The 18,461-nt window shown below is 43.6% G+C and overlaps 1 protein-coding gene across 1 annotated transcript in view; it reads left to right on the forward strand.

Moving 5' to 3' along the window:
- polg (polymerase (DNA directed), gamma) overlaps positions 1-18,461 on the forward strand; it is a 34,298-nt gene that overhangs the window by 14,700 nt on the left and 1,137 nt on the right. Inside the window, exons 10-22 of the mRNA XM_080737525.1 lie at positions 858-981; positions 1,738-1,962; positions 8,057-8,174; positions 9,718-9,894; positions 10,414-10,574; positions 10,668-10,721; positions 12,684-12,801; positions 13,568-13,703; positions 14,525-14,771; positions 15,886-16,011; positions 16,442-16,610; positions 17,091-17,299; positions 18,197-18,357. Of these exons, the coding sequence (XP_080593651.1) occupies positions 858-981; positions 1,738-1,962; positions 8,057-8,174; positions 9,718-9,894; positions 10,414-10,574; positions 10,668-10,721; positions 12,684-12,801; positions 13,568-13,703; positions 14,525-14,771; positions 15,886-16,011; positions 16,442-16,610; positions 17,091-17,299; positions 18,197-18,357 (2,025 nt within the window). The remainder of the gene's footprint in view (positions 1-857; positions 982-1,737; positions 1,963-8,056; positions 8,175-9,717; positions 9,895-10,413; positions 10,575-10,667; positions 10,722-12,683; positions 12,802-13,567; positions 13,704-14,524; positions 14,772-15,885; positions 16,012-16,441; positions 16,611-17,090; positions 17,300-18,196; positions 18,358-18,461) is intronic.

The following is an 18,461-nucleotide window of genomic DNA, read 5'->3' on the forward strand; positions in this document are numbered from 1 at the left end:
TAATCAATAACCAACAGGATTTCATATTGTCCGTCTTTTGCTGTCTGTTTAAAGTGCGAGGCGCTGTATAAATATGATTGACATAAAACCGCCATTCTTACCCCGACGATGCCCCAGAGAGAATGAACGTCTTTGAATGAATGTCTTTTAGGCTAAACCCCAATTTGAACAACACGTTTGTTTATTTAGCCCATGACAATATTGTGCTACTGTAAACCTATCTGTAAAGCGACTTTGGGTACTTAGAAGAGCCGTATATAAAGATGAGCTATTGTGGAGATGATATACGATCTTTTTTTTAAATGCGGGTTGCGGGGCGGGCGGATTCGTTGTTCTGTGGCGCGGGCGCGGGCGGGTTACGTTCCGTGCGGGCTGTGGGTCGTGCGGGTTATGAAAAAAACGTCACCCGCGCATCACTAGTCCCCACAGAAGAACTTTATAAAAACAAAAACAGGCAGACAGTGGAGTACATTACATTACATTACACACAAACGGAACATAAAACGTAAATACAAGAACAACAAAGGTATAAAGGTGAAAAGTTTATCTAATATAAGGCTAAGACTAAATCAAGTTCCACTTGGCTCGTGTAGTATTGCACTGAGAAATTAGCAGCGTTTTAGAGGGCAATATATATTTGTATACTAAAATTAGTTGTGTATGAGGTGCATTATTGCTTTAAAGTAGTACAGGATACGTTGTCAAATAAATTGTATGATTATAAAATTAAATCGTCACAAGTTTGCCAGTCTTTTCTTCTGAGTAAGATCCTCATGCGAATGACATCGGTCTCTATGTAAATTATAGACAAATAAATAAGAACCAAGGTTTTCCTGTGTTTCTTGTGCTGTACTAAGACCCAGGTCCACCTTCTGAAGAGGACATGGCAGGCTCCTGCCCACACAGGGCAGCTCTGGAGAGGCTGAAGGAGACGGTGAACCAGCTGCCCAAGAGAAGGCAACACCTGCCTGGTCATCCAGGGTAAAGCTCTCTGCCTATCTATCACCCTATCTATCACCCTATCTATTACCCTAGACCAGACCGTGGCATTGTACGGCCCGGGAGCAGTATGCGACTCTTTGGTTCACTCTGACCGACTGTGTATAGGGTTAATGGCAAATCACAAAATAAACACATTTTCTAATTTTACTTCATGCATGGACTAAAGCTAGCCTCGCAAGCCATCCCGAGTTACGTCATCACCAATGTGCTTCCTTTCTCGGTCTGGTGTCCCTCCCATTGAGCCTCTTTATTAGCAATTATTTTCTAATTTCCAATCAAAAGGCTGCATTTCAAGCGAACCCGCCTCACACCGCTCCTGATTGGTCGAACGGCTGCTACAGCTCTCGCATTTTGACAACAAACATGGCGGACCCCATGTCCGATGCGAGTTCACAAAACGCAAATAAAAGCTGCATTAAGCGAAGTTTTATCTGAAATCAACGGCATCTCATAACTTAAAAACGAACAACAGTTTGCACCTTTGGAATTTCTGTCTGGAAAAGACGTATTTGATGTTCTCCCGACGATGTTTTGATGCACTGATGACTACTGACTGGACCTGTCAGTCAAAGTGAGTAACTACGTCATTGCGTAATGCATTGTCTACGGAGGACTCCCAGACTCTCCCCTGGGAGAGTCTGGCTGTTGCGAGGCTAGACTAAAGCTGCATTGCTTTTATCATATCCTCTTTATGTCCACCCCACTCTCCCTCTTTTGTCATGGTGATGCCATCAGGTGGTATCGTAAGCTGTGTGAGAAGATGTCTGCGAACGACAGCTGGTCACCTGGAGCCAGCTTGATCAGCCTGCAGATGAGACTGACCCCCAAGCTGATGGGTCTCACATGGGACGGCTTCCCCCTGCATTACTCAGAGAAGCACGGCTGGGGCTACCTGGTTCCTGGACGAAGGGACAACCTGGACTCCCAGAGCCACAACCCAGGGCCGGTGTGTCCGCATAGGTACGTATGGAAAACACAGCTCTGAAAGCAGGGGGGGATTATTAGTGTGGTTGCCAGGAAGGGCAACACACTCATGCATAGCACACACTGAACGCGGACGGCTGCGCAGCGTCGTGTCGCGGTATCGACGCACGTTAAGTGCCGCACGGTAACCCCAACTGGATGCGGTGGGGAGAACCATGGGAGAACATGTTCACCGCGCGGCAACGCTGGAAAAATAGAACAGCGGCATATCGGCAGACGAGGCGGCAGACCCGCGGATGCGCGCGTCTGACGCCGCCGGTGTGGGTTAGTTCATTGAAAATAATGTCGCTGTATGTTTTGACACGCCGCTTCCGCGCGGCCTCCGCGTCCGGTGTGTGTTTCCCTTAAGGCAGGGGTCTTCAATGTTTTCTGGCCAAGGACCCCGAGAGAGAGAGATGAAGCAGGGACCCCCATAACCTTATCATAGATTCCATTTAGTTTCATTGTTTGACAGCACAATCATCAGTGTAGCCAGGCCTATGTTGGATTCATGTACATTTTTGTTTTCAGATGTTTAACCACTTGAACCGTCAATACTTAATAAACTTGACCTTTCACTTTGTACTTGGTCTGCTCTTTTTCCCCTCTACACTGTCATGACTGGCTCAGGTCACAACAAAAGATTGGGGAGAGGAGACATGGCAAAAGTGTAACAAGGTGTATTTATTAAATAAAGGCTAACATAACAACTAAAGGTGGTCAACAACATGCCAAAAGGATCCTATGAAGTGTGGAGTCAGTAATCAGTGGTGTAAATGTGGATGTGTGGAACATGGTGTTGTGCAGGGTGTTGGATGGAAAGTAAAGCTAGAACTAACTAAACATAACAGAACATAAAGCAACAGGGCTGGTGGAGACAGGTCAGCCTCCTCTGGATCTCTGCTTCAGAATGGCATGGGCTGGCTTTTTATAGACTCCTGGAGGCACCGGGCCCAGGTGCTCTCCAATGAGCCATTAGACCAACGAGCCAATGAGGCCCCACCCAGCTCACCTATTAGGACACAGTTAAGCAAGGCAACGAGCCCCAATGACTCAGACTTAATGTGTGGGGCATCACACCCCCCCCCTTAAAGTCGTGGCTCCCACTAGGATCCATGACTCAGTAAATAAACTATTTACTTTAAGGTACTCATTTAATTCAATTAAGGATAACAAAATGATAACAAACCCCATTAAACCAAAATGCAATAATATACCCCCCACTCAGTGCATTCTACATAAGCAATTTTAACATTAATGTATACCATGGTTTTACTACATTTTAAGTACTTTTCAATGATTCGTCTACCAATAGAGCACTAGTAACAATCTATACTATAGCCCTGGCCCTGCAATACTCCTGGACTCTCCTCCCCCCTCAACGGCTGGATCAGTTGTTTCAGCTATAGCAATGATGCCGTCAAGGAGCAGGACAGGCCAGGGATTGCAACACCAGGCACTAAAAAAAAACAAGAGACAGCAAGCATTAGATATGGACACTCGTACACTGGTTTAACAGCTCTACATCTCAACCATTTAGTCCTCTACCTCAGTCACTGCCACTGACTGAGAAGATGGACTGACTCACGAGTCACGACCATGGCAAGGTCGCAACAGGTTTACATGACATAACTGAGTAGTTTTGTGAAAATTAGGAGTTGAAATGAGGTAGGTGACCTCTGACATACGCTCAACAACAGTGTATGGACCTGTAAGCTTTGCTTGAAAAGGTAAAAGAACAAACACCTGCTCACCCGGTCTGAATTTCCGACGTTCAGACCGCTGACCAAATGAACGCTTCATTTTTACTTTAGCATTTTCACAGATCACATTAGTAGGCTTAGAGGAGATAATGCGATTCAACAATGGAGGTGCTGACACATTTTCCCACACACGAGCCCCAGCATGCTCGTTACCCAGGAGAACATCAACCCCAGCCACCGGTAATGCAGTACGCAACGCCACCTCCACCGGGCCCTGAACCAGGCCACATTCTAAATTGATTTTGTGTATAGGAGAAGGGATTACGGACATGCCCATACCACGGCTCAACATGGCATCCCCCGTAGCAGACTGTGAAGAAAATGGTAGGAGTGAGTCAAGAACATACGTGCTCATCGCCGCTGTGTCTCTCAGAATTGTCACAGGTACTTTTTCCTGTGAGCCCACAAGAGAGATAAACCCCCTTTCCACAAACGGTCGAAACGCCTCATCTACACCGCCGAGACTACTCTCGCTCTCATGTAGAGGACCTACCGACCTCACATTTGACACAGGCCCAATGGCCGCAGTCGACTTCACCTCCATCGTTCCATCTCTTTGTTTCCATGAATAACAGTCTGCTTTAATGTGACCTTTCTTGCCACAGTATTGACATGTTTTTTCACCGTCACGGGCAGCCCAACTTCTCCCATCCTCCGGTTTCGAATTCCTATGGAAAGGCGCGCTGTGACCACCCTCCCCATGGCTGGATGTGACACCCTCCCGGTGCGTAACTTGGGCGCCCTGCGGTACCCAGTCTCTGTGTGTCAACACATACTGATCAGCTAACACAGCAGCTTCTGCCACAGTTTTAGTCTGCTGTTCAGTGACATAAGTAGCAATACGACTTTGAATGGCAATTTTAAACTGCTCTAACAGTATTAAGTCACATAATTTCTCCATTGTGTCCCCACCTGCAGCCATACGCCACCGGTTAAAGTTTATGACCAGTTCCCGCGAGAACTCCAAATATGACTGGTCGTCAGTTTTCCTATTATTCCTAAAGCGCTGCCGATAACTTTCAGGCACCATCTCGTACGCTTTAAGGACAGCAGCTTTAACAGTAGCATAGGTTAAACTATCAGTTACTGATAACGCGGAATATGCATCTTGTGCCTTCCCGGTTAGAACGCACTGTAGCATCACAGTCAGGTCAGCCGCAGGCCAACCTCTTGAGTCTGCCAACCTTTCAAACAAAGAAAAAAAGGTTTCAGGCTCTTTTTCATTGAATTTTGGCATTAACCTCAAATTGTTAACCAGGTCAAAAGGCCGCTTTTCTACAGCTGGGCCTCCACCAGGATCTAACAGCCTCTGATCCATTTTACCTTCTTTTACCAGTTCTACCCTTTCCCTCTGCAAATTAATCCTGAGTTTTTCCATTTCAATTTTCCCTTTTTCAATTCCAACCCTTTCTTTTTCAATTACCCCCTGTTGCTTTGTCCTCTCCATTTCGAGCTGAATAAGCAACAGTTCTTTTTGTTGTTCAAATGAAAACTGACCCTGACTAGGTAACGGCAACACATTGCTTTTGCTTCCCTCTGTTTCAACTTCTGACTCTGGCAAGATGCCAATCTCTCCTAAATTGGCCATTAACACCAATTTAATGGTTTGGGTTTTGCGTCTCCTGTCCCCAACGTCAACCTTATAATGATCAGCAATTTCCAAAAGCTGCTCCTTACTACAACCATCCAAAAAGTCATCGGACGGTGACGCCACAAACTTGTCAATTTGAGCCATAGTTACGTTTGAATGTTACAGACAAAATTAAGTGAAACACCAATACAATTTTGAGCACACAGGAGCGTCCCCTAACTGCCTAGCCAAAGCTTATCTAACTCACCCCTAGCTCTTCATGAGGTCTGCGTGGGTATTTACGCACTTGCTATACCTGGGGACAACGCAACCGGTTGATAGCCGCGCTGCCACACCAAGTACTGTGCCCCCGGAAGGCGCGTAGGTGACCCCAACACTACCAGAAAAATAACAAACCCCACGAAGGTTTAAAGAAACACAGCGTGGCTTTGCCTTACATGGGACAACAGCAGAAGCTCCGTACAAATGTCTACTCAAAATATGCAGTATAAGTGTGTCACAAAACTCAGCCCAACATTCAAATAACTCCAATGCCCAACGGAAAAATACGGTAACTCAAAAAATGCATTTTAACGGTAACAAAACAGCAAACAAGACTGCACCCACCGAAAAATAATTTGAAAACCACGTCAAAATAGACAATGGGGAATCCAGAGCCAAACTCCCCAACCGCATCTAATTGGCAAAAATTTACCCCACAGGGAAACCCCAATTACTTCTAGTTACAGACCGGCTATCAAAAACACCTCTGTAGGTGCGCGCACAAAATATTTAACTTTAACCAAACTTTAAAGTTCAAATACTCACGTTAGGACGAGCCCCCATTTGTCATGACTGGCTCAGGTCACAACAAAAGATTGGGGAGAGGAGACATGGCAAAAGTGTAACAAGGTGTATTTATTAAATAAAGGCTAACATAACAACTAAAGGTGGTCAACAACATGCCAAAAGGATCCTATGAAGTGTGGAGTCAGTAATCAGTGGTGTAAATGTGGATGTGTGGAACATGGTGTTGTGCAGGGTGTTGGATGGAAAGTAAAGCTAGAACTAACTAAACATAACAGAACATAAAGCAACAGGGCTGGTGGAGACAGGTCAGCCTCCTCTGGATCTCTGCTTCAGAATGGCATGGGCTGGCTTTTTATAGACTCCTGGAGGCACCGGGCCCAGGTGCTCTCCAATGAGCCATTAGACCAACGAGCCAATGAGGCCCCACCCAGCTCACCTATTAGGACACAGTTAAGCAAGGCAACGAGCCCCAATGACTCAGACTTAATGTGTGGGGCATCACAACACCAAACCTCTTTAGCTAAAAATAGCCGGTCATTTGGCTAAAGTTCTCTGAATTTGGACACTAGGGTTCAAGCGGTTAATATAAAAAAGGAGAAAAAACTTTCTATCACTCAAACATTTGGAGGACCCCCTGTAGTAATTCTGAGGACCCCCTAGGGGTCCCGGACCCCCTGTTGAAGACCCATGCACTATTGTACTTGGGCGACTTTATTAGTGTGGTTGCCCGAAGAGCAACACACTATAATACTTGGGGGACTTTATTTTAGTATATTTATTTCTAGAGCAACCCCAAAAATGTGGCAGCATACACTCATACACAGCAGTTTTGGCAGCATACACTCATACACAGCAGTTTTGGCAGCATACACTCATACACAGCAGTTTTGGCAGTTTTGGCAAATCGACCGGCTTCATCGACAATCTTGTGCTTCCATTTTGCTAAGAGATATGTTGTATAGTTACTTTATATTCATTTATTAGTGAATAAATGTTCCCATTGACTTGAATCAAGTTTTTCTCTCTCGGAAACCGTAAGGCCACAGGTACAGTTACAATACTTGGAGGGGAAGTTCATAGTCCAGTGGCCTACATAGGAAAACATTAAACCAGTCGGCCTAATGGTGGTCGGGACACCAATTTAATTCAATCAGGAGAGAGAACTTCGAAGGGATAAATAAGTGACATTGGAAGTGTTGAAGCAAAACAAAAAATTGCAGACAAATTTTGAATTGGAACAATATAGAATTGAAGCTGATAAATGAGTCTCTCCTGATTGGATGACATTTATGACCCATCTGAAAATATCATTAAATAATAAAAGTATTGTTTATTAATTATTAAAGAGCTGGAAAGACAGGGAAACACCTGAACAAACATTATAGCAGCGATTACTATCAGAATGCAGAGCTTTAACCTTTCAACAGAAAACAAAAATAAATGAACACCAGGGAGTTTACTGTGTATGACAGGGATCTTCAACAGGGGGTCCGGGACCCCTAGGGGATCCCCAGAGTTACTACAGGGGGTCCTCCAAATCTTTTGAGTGATAAAAACTTTTTTTCCTCCTTTTTTATATTAACCACTTGAACCCTAGTGTCCATATTCTGAGAACTTTGGCCAAAAATAGCAGATCGCGCGAGGCGTTGTGAGCTTGTAGATCGGCTATTTTTGGCAAAGAGCTTTGGTGTAGAGGGGAAAAAGAGCAGACTAAGTACAGAGTGAAAGGTCAAGATTATTAAGTATTGACAGTTCAAGTAAACACAAATTGACATGAATCCAAAATACACTGATGATTGTGCTGTCAAACAATGAAACTATATGGAATCTATGAACAGGTTGTGGGGGTCCCTGCTTCATCTCTCTCTCAACTAAGGGGTTCTTGGCCTGGAAATGTTGAAGACCCCTGGTGTATGATGTAAACATGAAATACTGTTGTGTCCCACAGAGTCATTGAGAGCCTGTACAGAGATTACTGTGAGGAGAGGGGCAAAGAGAAGCCTGCGGTCCTGGACAGCGAGGACACAGAGGAGATCATGTTGACAGAGAGCACGGTGTGGGAGAAGGTATGGTTTGATCCACTGGTTGAATACTTCATTAGTCATAAATGTAAACGGCACGTGGTACAGTAAGACAGTGTCTCTCAACCACTGTGCCTGGGGACCTTTGGTGTGCCCCTGAGAAGGGTCAAAGTGTGCCCCTTGAAACTGCTTGAAAGCCAGTATTGTATTTATCATTTTAAAAATGATTTAAACTAGTGAAAACAGCCGATCTACAAGCACACAAGGCCTTGCGGTGCGAGGCGTTGTGTGCTTGTAGATCGGCTGTTTTCACTACTGTTGTGCGACAGCCTTGTATGATGAAGCAGGGCTTTACTTTGCGAAGAAACGTACAAATTTGAAACTTGGAGATACATGGTTTCTTCCCGACAGTGACGACATTTACACCCCCCGTATTATGTTGGTGTGCCCATGGATTCTTGGGACATGAAAAGTGTGCCCATGCAGAAAAAAGGTTGAGAAACACTGCCATAGGGGCTATTTCTGAGATCAGTGCAGATCCGCAAAAAAATAAATAAATAAGGGGGAGGTGTAGCGATGAATGACAAAGTCGTCAAAACACTAGTCAAGTGATCTAGAAAACTAAAAAGCAGTTATCATTTCAAGATATGAGTATTTGAATTGGCCATACAAGCATAGAATACAACTGAACTTCAGAAGATACTTCTATAAAATGAAGAATGGATTGGCGCGCACACACATTCAGTGAAGGCAGTTCAGAACTTCAGGGAAACACCCCAAATATGTGTTATGTGGGTGGGCGCGCGCCATGTTTCAAGGATCACATATTGGGACATGGTCTGAAAATACATTTCAGTCTTGGGATTTCTTTTTGGCTTTAACACCTGTATAAGGCTAAAACGATAACACAAAAGAAGTCCTGGGGAATTGTTTCCATTGTGGTCCTATGTATTAAATTCATCAACATAACATAACAAATTTACACAATAATACATGTCATATCCATAAATACACTATAATATTATTTACAAAAGAGAAAAAGGAAAATAGGAATTTATGCTTACCTCCCCTTGTGGTCTCCTGATAAATGTTTTTCAGGCCAATTTGGAAATCCACCAGTGATAATGAATGGTGTCAGGGCATTCCACATTTTGGTGGCAGAGTAGTAGAATGAGAATTTTCCCATGTTTTTTCCGAATCATGGTTGCTCCCTCTAGTGTTGTGGCTGTGGGTTTCACTCACTTTCTATAAGTAGTTAGTTAGACAGGTATGAGGGTATTGAGACTATCTTAAATACCAATCCCTTTGAAATTAGCTTAACCTTGTCTTCTACCCTAAGCCATCCCAAACTAGGAAAGTGTGTTGAATTCGGTGGGTCATGGGGCTGAGAAGTATGAGTTTTGAATCCAGACTGATTCGCTGCTTTTGTCTTTTTCTCACTGGTTCTACTCAGTCTGGCCAGTGTCCTATTAGACTTGTATTTCTATTATGGAGTGACTTGAGTTTTACATTGGACAACACTGCCAACTGACAATTTTGTGTTGGTTAGTGTTTAAAAAGAGTTATCGTTTCATAAATTCATCCTTAGGTCGAGCAGTTGAGCCGCCTGGAGAGTATGGCGGAGGAGAACGAAGCTGTTCATAAGCAGATTTTTCAAGATCTGGAGGATCTTCCGGAGGAGAAGAAGTGCTCGTATCACCACGGAAACGGCCCTTACAATGACGTCGATATTCCTGGCTGCTGGTTTTTCAAACTTCCTCATAAGGTGCGTGCATTTTTCTCTGTATGTTTTATTACATAACTATGTCCTGCATAATTACGCAGTAAAATCCCCAGTGTTAATTTACCCATTTGTAACCCTGATTGTGTACAGATGTAACCAACGTGTGTTGCATTTGTTCACTCTCGGTTAACGCTCATCATATTGCAGTGTAAATGCGGCCTCACCTTTGAAATACAAATCACCTGCTAGTCTCAAGCCAGACAACTAATCCACAATCTTGGAATGCTACATAGAGTCAAAGGCGCAAAGGAAGTTGTCATCGTTCATCATAATTTCCGTTCACCAAAATGTAATTTAAAATATCTTTTCAATATATTTCTGAATTTCCATTTCTGCTAAGCAGCAACCTAGATATGTTTCGACTAATTGGACACACACAGCAGACATATTTACATGACCCCAAATAACAACAGTGCTAGACTGACTGTATGGCGTAAGCATTTAAAACTGTGTGAGCCAACGGTCCGTCTTGAGCGACTCAACAGAATATTTGTGTGGCAGGACGGTAATGACAGCAACGTAGGCAGTCCTTTCTCCAAGGACTTCTTAGCAAAGATGGAGGACGGCACGCTGAGAGCGGGGAGGGGTGAAACCAACTCCACGCGCGCCCTGGAGATCAACAAAATGATCTCCTTCTGGAGGAACGCCCATAAACGCATCAGGTACAGCCAGCGGATTTCAATGTTAGTGATAATCATTGTATTGGCGCTGTTCCCGACTTATGAATGAAATGAATTCTTCCCTGTTTCTGTCAGCTCTCAGAAGGTGGTGTGGCTGAGAAAGGGAGAGCTTCCTCGCATTGTCAGCAGGTGTGGACAACCGCCAGTTCTTGATTTCTCGGAATGCACACCTGCACCTGCTGCTGATTTATTTGGACACATGTATTTTTATTAGTGCATTCACCGAATATTCGAATATCAAAGTCACTATTTGACGTTGTTCACCGAAGTTGAATATTCTCTTTTTTTATTTTTTTTATTGTTTTCTCTTTAAAAAACATATAGTTTATAAAGCTTGGCTAGATAGGAAGTCATAAGAATCAATCAATCAATCAATCAAAACTTTATTTATATAGCACATTTAAAAATGACAATGCCGACCAAAGTGCTTTACAACAGAATAAAAACAGTGGAATCGAAAAACAATACAACCAAAGTACAGACAAATTAACAAACAAGCAAGAAGAAAAATAACAAAGTTAAAAATGTAAAAGCTGCAGTTAAAAGCCAGATTAAAAAAGTGAATCTTAACTCATTCCCTGCCAGGCCCGATAGTCCCGAGATTATTCCAATGTCTTTCCCCGCCAGGCCCGATAGTCCCGAGAATTAAAAAAAAAAAAATCAAAAAAAAATTTTTTTCAAAATTTTTTTTTTACCCCAAAAAATGGAGTAGGCATGATAGCAATCGCGAAATTGCATGTTTAACCCCCATAGCAACCCCATCTTTCAAGCATGGCAGCCATTTTGGCAGCCATCTTTGTTAAACATAGTGGCTGTTATCTCATGAATGCCTGAACGGATTTCCATTCGGATTTTTTTGTTTGAAAGCTGTGAGCAATGTGGACACACGTGGTGCATTATCTAGGCATGGGTGTGCATGATCCGTGCACACCCAATTACATGGAAGTCTATGGAGACGAATGGCAGGTGGGAGTACGGAGGTATGTTAAAATGGCGGTCAATGTGTTAAGAAGGGACTTAAAAACCTCAATAGACTGGGCAGACCTGACACAAAGAGGAAGGTCGTTCCACAGCCTAGGGGCGGCCACGGCAAAAGCGCGGTCGCCCCTAGTTATGAGTCTGGCAGTAGCAGTGGGGTTCAATAACGAAAGGTCAGCTGACCTTAAGGCTCTAACTGGGTTGTATGGTTCAACCAGTTCAGCCAGGTAGGTAGGAGCCAGCCCGTTAATAGATTTAAAAGCAATTAAAAGGATTTTAAAATCAATTCTAAATTTGACGGGGAGCCAATGAAGAGAGGCCAGGACAGGGGAGATATGGTCCCGCTTTTTGGTGCCAGTAAGTAGGCGTGCGGCCGCATTCTGGACCAACTGTAGGCGCTTTAGTGAAGCTTGGTCAATACCGGAATATAAAGCATTACAATAATCCAATCTACTAGAAATAAAAGCATGTATTAAAATTTCGAGGTGCTTGTGGGGGATATATGGTTTTACTTTGGAAATTAAACGTAACTGAAAGAAGCTAGATTGAATCACAGAGCTGATTTGTTTGTGGAAGAATAATAAGAATGAGTTGTCAATGCCCCTGGTGGATGAATTTGTTAATGCTCTATACTAGGAGTTCTCAAACCTTTTTAGGCTGTGACCCCCAAAATAAACATATTTGAACTTGGGACCCCCACCCTGACAAGCACTTGGAATTGTAGGTATTAATGTGACTTGGTTCCACAGATAAATATTGTGAAAATAGCAGATCTACATGCTCACAACGCCTCGGATCTACATGCTCACAACGGTATTTTCACAATGTTTGCCTCTTGCTTACTTAATATTTGACAGTTTGGCCAGTCCTGTCGAATATTCGACAATTCGAATACTTTGAGGTCGAATAATTTGAATACTAAAAATCACTATTCGCGAATGCCCTAATTTTTTTTATCATGCTTTGGAACAAGAGAACTGTTTAACAAGAAGTTGGATACTTCTCTTGTTGGCAAAAGTCAAAACACACACACATCACAATTGTTCCTACATTTACCGTATAGAGTATAATTTTACAACCGTTCAGACTTAACATTCTGTTCATATCTTGAAGGCATGAAGAGTTTGATGAGGAGGGTGAGTACGGTGCCATATTACCCCAGGTGATCACTGCAGGAACGGTGACACGTAGAGCTGTGGAGCCAACGTGGCTGACTGCCAGTAACGCACGGGTAGGAGACACACACGCACGCACACACACACAGGCTTGGAAACAGATTAAAATTTGCGTCTAGCTAAATCCAGCATTTTTATACCAAATCAAGTATACAACGTTAATGTTCATTCATGTGCATTCCAAACAAACAAGGTGAAGGAAAGCTAATTTAGTATATATCGTTATATTTTAGATTCTTTTTTTATTGAGTTTTTATGCGGTCAATGTACATGGCAGCATCACCAATTATTCAGCTAATTAGACGACTGCTCCTAAGCCAGTGTTTCTCAACCTTTTTTCTGCATGGGCACACTTTTCATGTCCCAAGAATCCATGGGCACACCAACATAATAGTACATATCGTCACTGTCGGGAAGAAACCTTGTATCTCCAAGTTTCAAATTTGTACTAAAAGCCCTGCTTCATCATACAAGGCTGTCGCACAACAGTAGTGAAAACAGCCGATCTACTAGCACACAACGCCTCGCGGTGCGCACCGCGAGGCGTTGTGTGCTTGTAGATCGGCTGTTTTCACTAGTTTAAATCATTTTTAAAATGATAAATACAATACTGGCTTTCAAGCAGTTTCAAGGGGCACACTTGACCCTTCTCAGGGGCACACCAAAGGTCCCCAGGCACAGTGGTTGAGAAACACTGAATTAGACGACTGTTCCTAAAGCTACTATAACATTGTTCTGTGTTGTATTTCACTGACAACAACAAACATTATATGTATATTTTTTAATATGTAAAGTGTTGTGTTGTTCTCTTGCCCCATGCAGCGGGACAGAGTGGGCAGTGAGCTCAAGGCGATGGTACAGGCGCCTCCTGGCTACCACCTGGTGGGAGCAGATGTGGACTCGCAGGAGTTGTGGATTGCAGCTGTGCTTGGAGAAGCCCACTTTGCTGGCATGCATGGTGAGACACTTGCATATCGTCGTTGTCGGGTGAAAACCTTGTATGTCCAAAACCGGTGCGAGGCGTTGTGTGCATGTAAATCTGCTGTTTTCACTACTTTTGTGAGACAGCCTTGTGCGATGAAGCGGGGCTTTACTTTGCAAAAGAACGTACACATTTGAAACTTGGATATACAAGGTTTCCACCTGACAACGACGATATAATCTTCCCTGTTCGCTGCAAACGAAAGCCCTCTGTAACTTTAGTGTCACATCATACGTAAGGATGGGACGATGTGAACATTTCATATCACGATTATTGTGACAAAAGAAATCGCCATTTGCGATATTATTGCGATAATCAAAATCCACTGTCCTGGTGTGGAACATTTGCCAAAAAATAGCAGATCTACAAGCTCACAAGGCGTCACGACGTGACGCCTTGTGAGCTTGTAGATCGGCTATTTTTTGGCAAAGACATTTGATAGAGAGTGGAGAAAAAGACTGTATCGAATACGTATATTATAAGTACCTTTTACTGTAGGGGGTTTAAATGGTACCGGATATGCAGCTTGGCAAATAAAAGATAAAATGTATCCCAGTGCATGACAGAGGACGAAATCACGATAAATTAAATCTCCACGATACGGTTATCGTGAGTGTTTTTTATCACGATAAACGATAATATCGCGTATCGTCCCATCCCTAATCATACGATACCATTACAGGTTGAAAGAGTGGATGGGATTAGTTTTTGCTTGAACTCTCAACATTGCAGTTACAGGAATGGACGTATATATAGAATTTGGTGCGACACCCCTGAATCTCCATGCTGTGTTCAAGGTTGCACGGCCTTTGGCTGGATGACCCTGCAGGGGAAGAAGAGCGAGGGCACTGACCTGCACAGCCGCACCGCCGACACCGTGGGCATCAGCCGAGAGCACGCCAAGGTGTTCAACTACGGACGCATCTACGGGGCCGGCCAGCCCTTCGCTGAGAGGCTGCTGATGCAGTTCAACCACCGCCTCAGCCAGCCAGAGGCTGCCAGCAAGGCCAAGCAGATGTATGCACTCACCAAGGGCATACGCAGGTACACCAATCCATCTATAATCTTCATGGGTCTATGTAGATGGCCGCAATGGCCACTGGATCGTACATCAACTGTACCGCACGGGTACAGGCAACCTGCCATTGCAAGAAATATGCCAGAGTCGTATATATAAGCACCTGGATAATGTTTTTGTTCTATTTTATTACCATTTATTACTATCTAAATAACATAAGATATTTTGTTATGATTTCCTATTGACATTTTCAATTACAAAGTATCCTGTATGATATAACATGACTACATGTTTGGCATTTGAAACAAGCCAAACCTGAAAACCGGTTGAAAATTCTGCGAGTTCTGATGATTTTAATTGTGGAGACCTCCCGCTTCAGTAGACATACATGCAATGGGAGCCGCGGCTTTCCCGCGCCAATATGGTGGGCGCATTGACTCATATAAATCCAATTAACTCCAAACTCCAATAAACTGCAGCGGACAGTGCGATATCTACGTGTATACGTGTACCACCCACTACCCTTGGGTCAACAGCAACACTGGTGTCAGTGTAGCCGTCTCCTGCTAGTTGGACTAGTTGAGTCCTAGTGGCATACTGTAATGTGTATGTGTGTAACTGTTAGGGCATTAACGACTTGTGATTTTTGCAAGTCGACTCGACTCAGTAAAAAGTTGAGTTGAAGTCGACTTTATCGTTTGATGACGTCATCACATCACACACGACCCGCCAATTATTTTGGGGGGTCCCCAGATGATTAACTTAATGTGAAACATTGTTTTCTCACTCAACTGTAAACAAACCAACCCAAAGTTTAAGTGTATAGATAGAGGGTATCTGCACATTTCTAAAGTGACAATTTAAGGACTTTTTAATACCTCTAAAATGTCCAAATTGTCAAATATATAGAGGCATAAATTGTGAAAATAGCTGATCTACATGCTCACAACGCCTCGCATCGCGAGGCGTTGTGAGCATGTAGATCCGCTATTTTCACAATAGAAAGTATTATTATTATTTTTTCAACTTCGACTTTTGACTTTCTCTGGTGGGAGTTGACTTCTGTAATGAAGTCGACTGAGACAACTTGTCGACTTTTTCGTTAATGCCCTAGTAACTGTATGTTGTTGACTTGTTTAGATACTGTCTCTCAGAGGAGGGGGAGTGGCTGGTGAACAAGCTGGGTGAGGAGGTGGAAAGAGAGGAGGATGGAAGCGTCTCCCTGGAGGAGCTGCGTAGGATCTCCAGACTGGCCGCCGCCCAAAGGTGAAAAACTCTGCTTAACCATTTAACCCATTAAAGGAGTAGTTCACCCCCCAAAATTCTTTTTTTCCCTATTGATTACTCATGCCATCATGGATATATTTTTTTGTCGTATTCCTAAAACAATTTAATTACAATAAATTTACCTCCATTGATTCCGGATGGGGACCCGAATGCATTTGGGTCACCATCCAGAATCAATGGGGGTAAATTTACTATAATCAAAATTTGTTTTTTGTAAATTTGGACATACAAGGTTTCCACCTGACAACAACAATATATATACACGTTGTTGTATGACACCTAGTGAAAATATAACCAAAATGTCACATCGTGATGCTTTGTGACCCAAAACAGGGTCAATGTGGTTAAACTTACTCCCAACACCTTCAGCGTCACGTCCTCTCATCCACATCTGTCTGTCGCCCCACAGCTCTAAGCGGAGGAGGTGGGACATGGTGGAGCGGCGCCTGTGGGCTGGAGGAACGGAGTCACACATGTTCAACAAACTGGAGCGCATCGCCCACTCGGCCCAGCCCGCCACTCCTGTCTTAGGCTGCAGGATCAGCAGAGCTCTGGAGCCCAAGGCTGTGAGGAACGAGGTGAACACACCAAACCGTTTGCCATACTATTTTGTTGCTGACGGGCAGGAACCTCATATCTCTATATTTTAACTAGGGATGGGACGATAAAGACACACTCACGATAATCGTATTGTGGAGATTAAATGTATCGCGATTCGTGAAATCGTCCTCCGTCACACACTGGGATCAATTCACCTTTTATTTGCCGAGCTGCATATCTGGTACCACTTAAACCCTCTATAATTGGTCAAACGGACCTGTAAATAACGTACTTGATAGTCTTTTTTTCACTCTCTACCAAATCTCTTTTTTGAATTTGAACACTGCACAAAATCTTTAATAAATCATAATTGAGGCTTTGAGGATTGAGGATTGATTATTTCAATTGAGGATTGAAATAATCCAGATATATTATTTTGAAGTCATATCGCCCTGCCCTATTGTCTGTGTAGCTGGTTTGTTTGTTGATGTGTTGTTGTTTTTTTGTGGTCTTGTCAGTTTATCACCAGCAGGGTGAACTGGGTGGTGCAGAGCTCAGCGGTGGACTACCTCCACCTCATGCTGGTGGCCATGAGGTGGCTGTTTGAGGAACACGACATCGACGGACGTTTCTGCATCAGCATTCACGATGAGGTGCGCTACCTGGTCCGCAGCGAGGACCGCTACCGAGCAGCACTGGCGCTCCAGATCACCAACCTGTTGACGCGGTCAGTGGTCATCTTGTGGTTTGCACAGTACTCGTTCTCAATGTGTGATCCAGGGAACTCCAGGCTGTTCCAGTGGGGTCTTAGCAAGCGAGTCCCCAGCTTAATCAGTGGTTCTCTACCTTTTCAGGCCGCGACCCCCAAAATAATCATATTTGAACTGGGGACCCCCCACCCTTATGAGCACTTGGAGTTGTAGACTTGAGGCATTACATTTAGTTTAACATGTTTCTATTGTGAAAATAGCAGATCTACATGCTCAACAACGCCTCGCGTTCCTGACGAGCATTTGGAGTTGTAAGACTTGAGGCATTATATTTTGTTTAACACTATTGTGAAAATAGCACATCTACATGCTCAACAAGTGTGAGCATGTAGATTGTCTATTTTCACAATTTCTACCTCTAATATTTGCCAATATGGAGAATGTTACATTTTGTATTTTAGAGGTATTAAAAGGGTCTTTAAAGTCTTTAAATTGTCACTTTAGAAATGTGCAGATAGTACAGATACCCTTTATGCACTTACAGTATACTGTATGTTGGTTTGTTACATTAAGCTAATCATCTGGGGACTCCCCCGACAAAATAATTTGGGGACCCCCCTGGGTTGAGAACCACTGAGCTAAATGATTGATAGGAACCAAATAATGGACACGTATGGGTCTGGAACTCAGAATGTACAGAGTTAATTAACACTGAGGATTTTACCATGCAAGATTGGGTTCCAGAGATCAAACTCCTATCAAATGGGGGTCTGTGGCCTAATGCATATCAAACTGTGTGTCTTTGAAATTATAGATTGGCAGTACCCTGCCATATCTCCTTCCACTATGAATACCCTTATTTGATCTACGTGTAGTATATAGGTAGTAGTGACCGGTCCTCTTGTCCTTGACAGATGTATGTTTGCCCATGCGCTGGACATGAAGGACCTACCTCAGTCAGTAGCGTTCTTCAGTGCTGTGGACATTGACCGCTGTCTCAGAAAGGAGGTGACTATGGACTGTTTGACCCCCTCCAACCCTACAGGTCTGGAGCGCAGATACGGCATTCGACAGGGTGAGTCGGCTACACGAGTGGATCCTAACTTTGAGTCAGATGCCTTTTTACCACCAGACAACTGGACAAATTGTGCTAGTTCTGATTGTGACATTATGCAATTG

Source organism: Nannobrachium achirus (assembly GCF_963921795.1).
Source record: "Nannobrachium achirus genome assembly, chromosome: 11".
NCBI lineage: Eukaryota > Metazoa > Chordata > Actinopteri > Myctophiformes > Myctophidae > Nannobrachium > Nannobrachium achirus.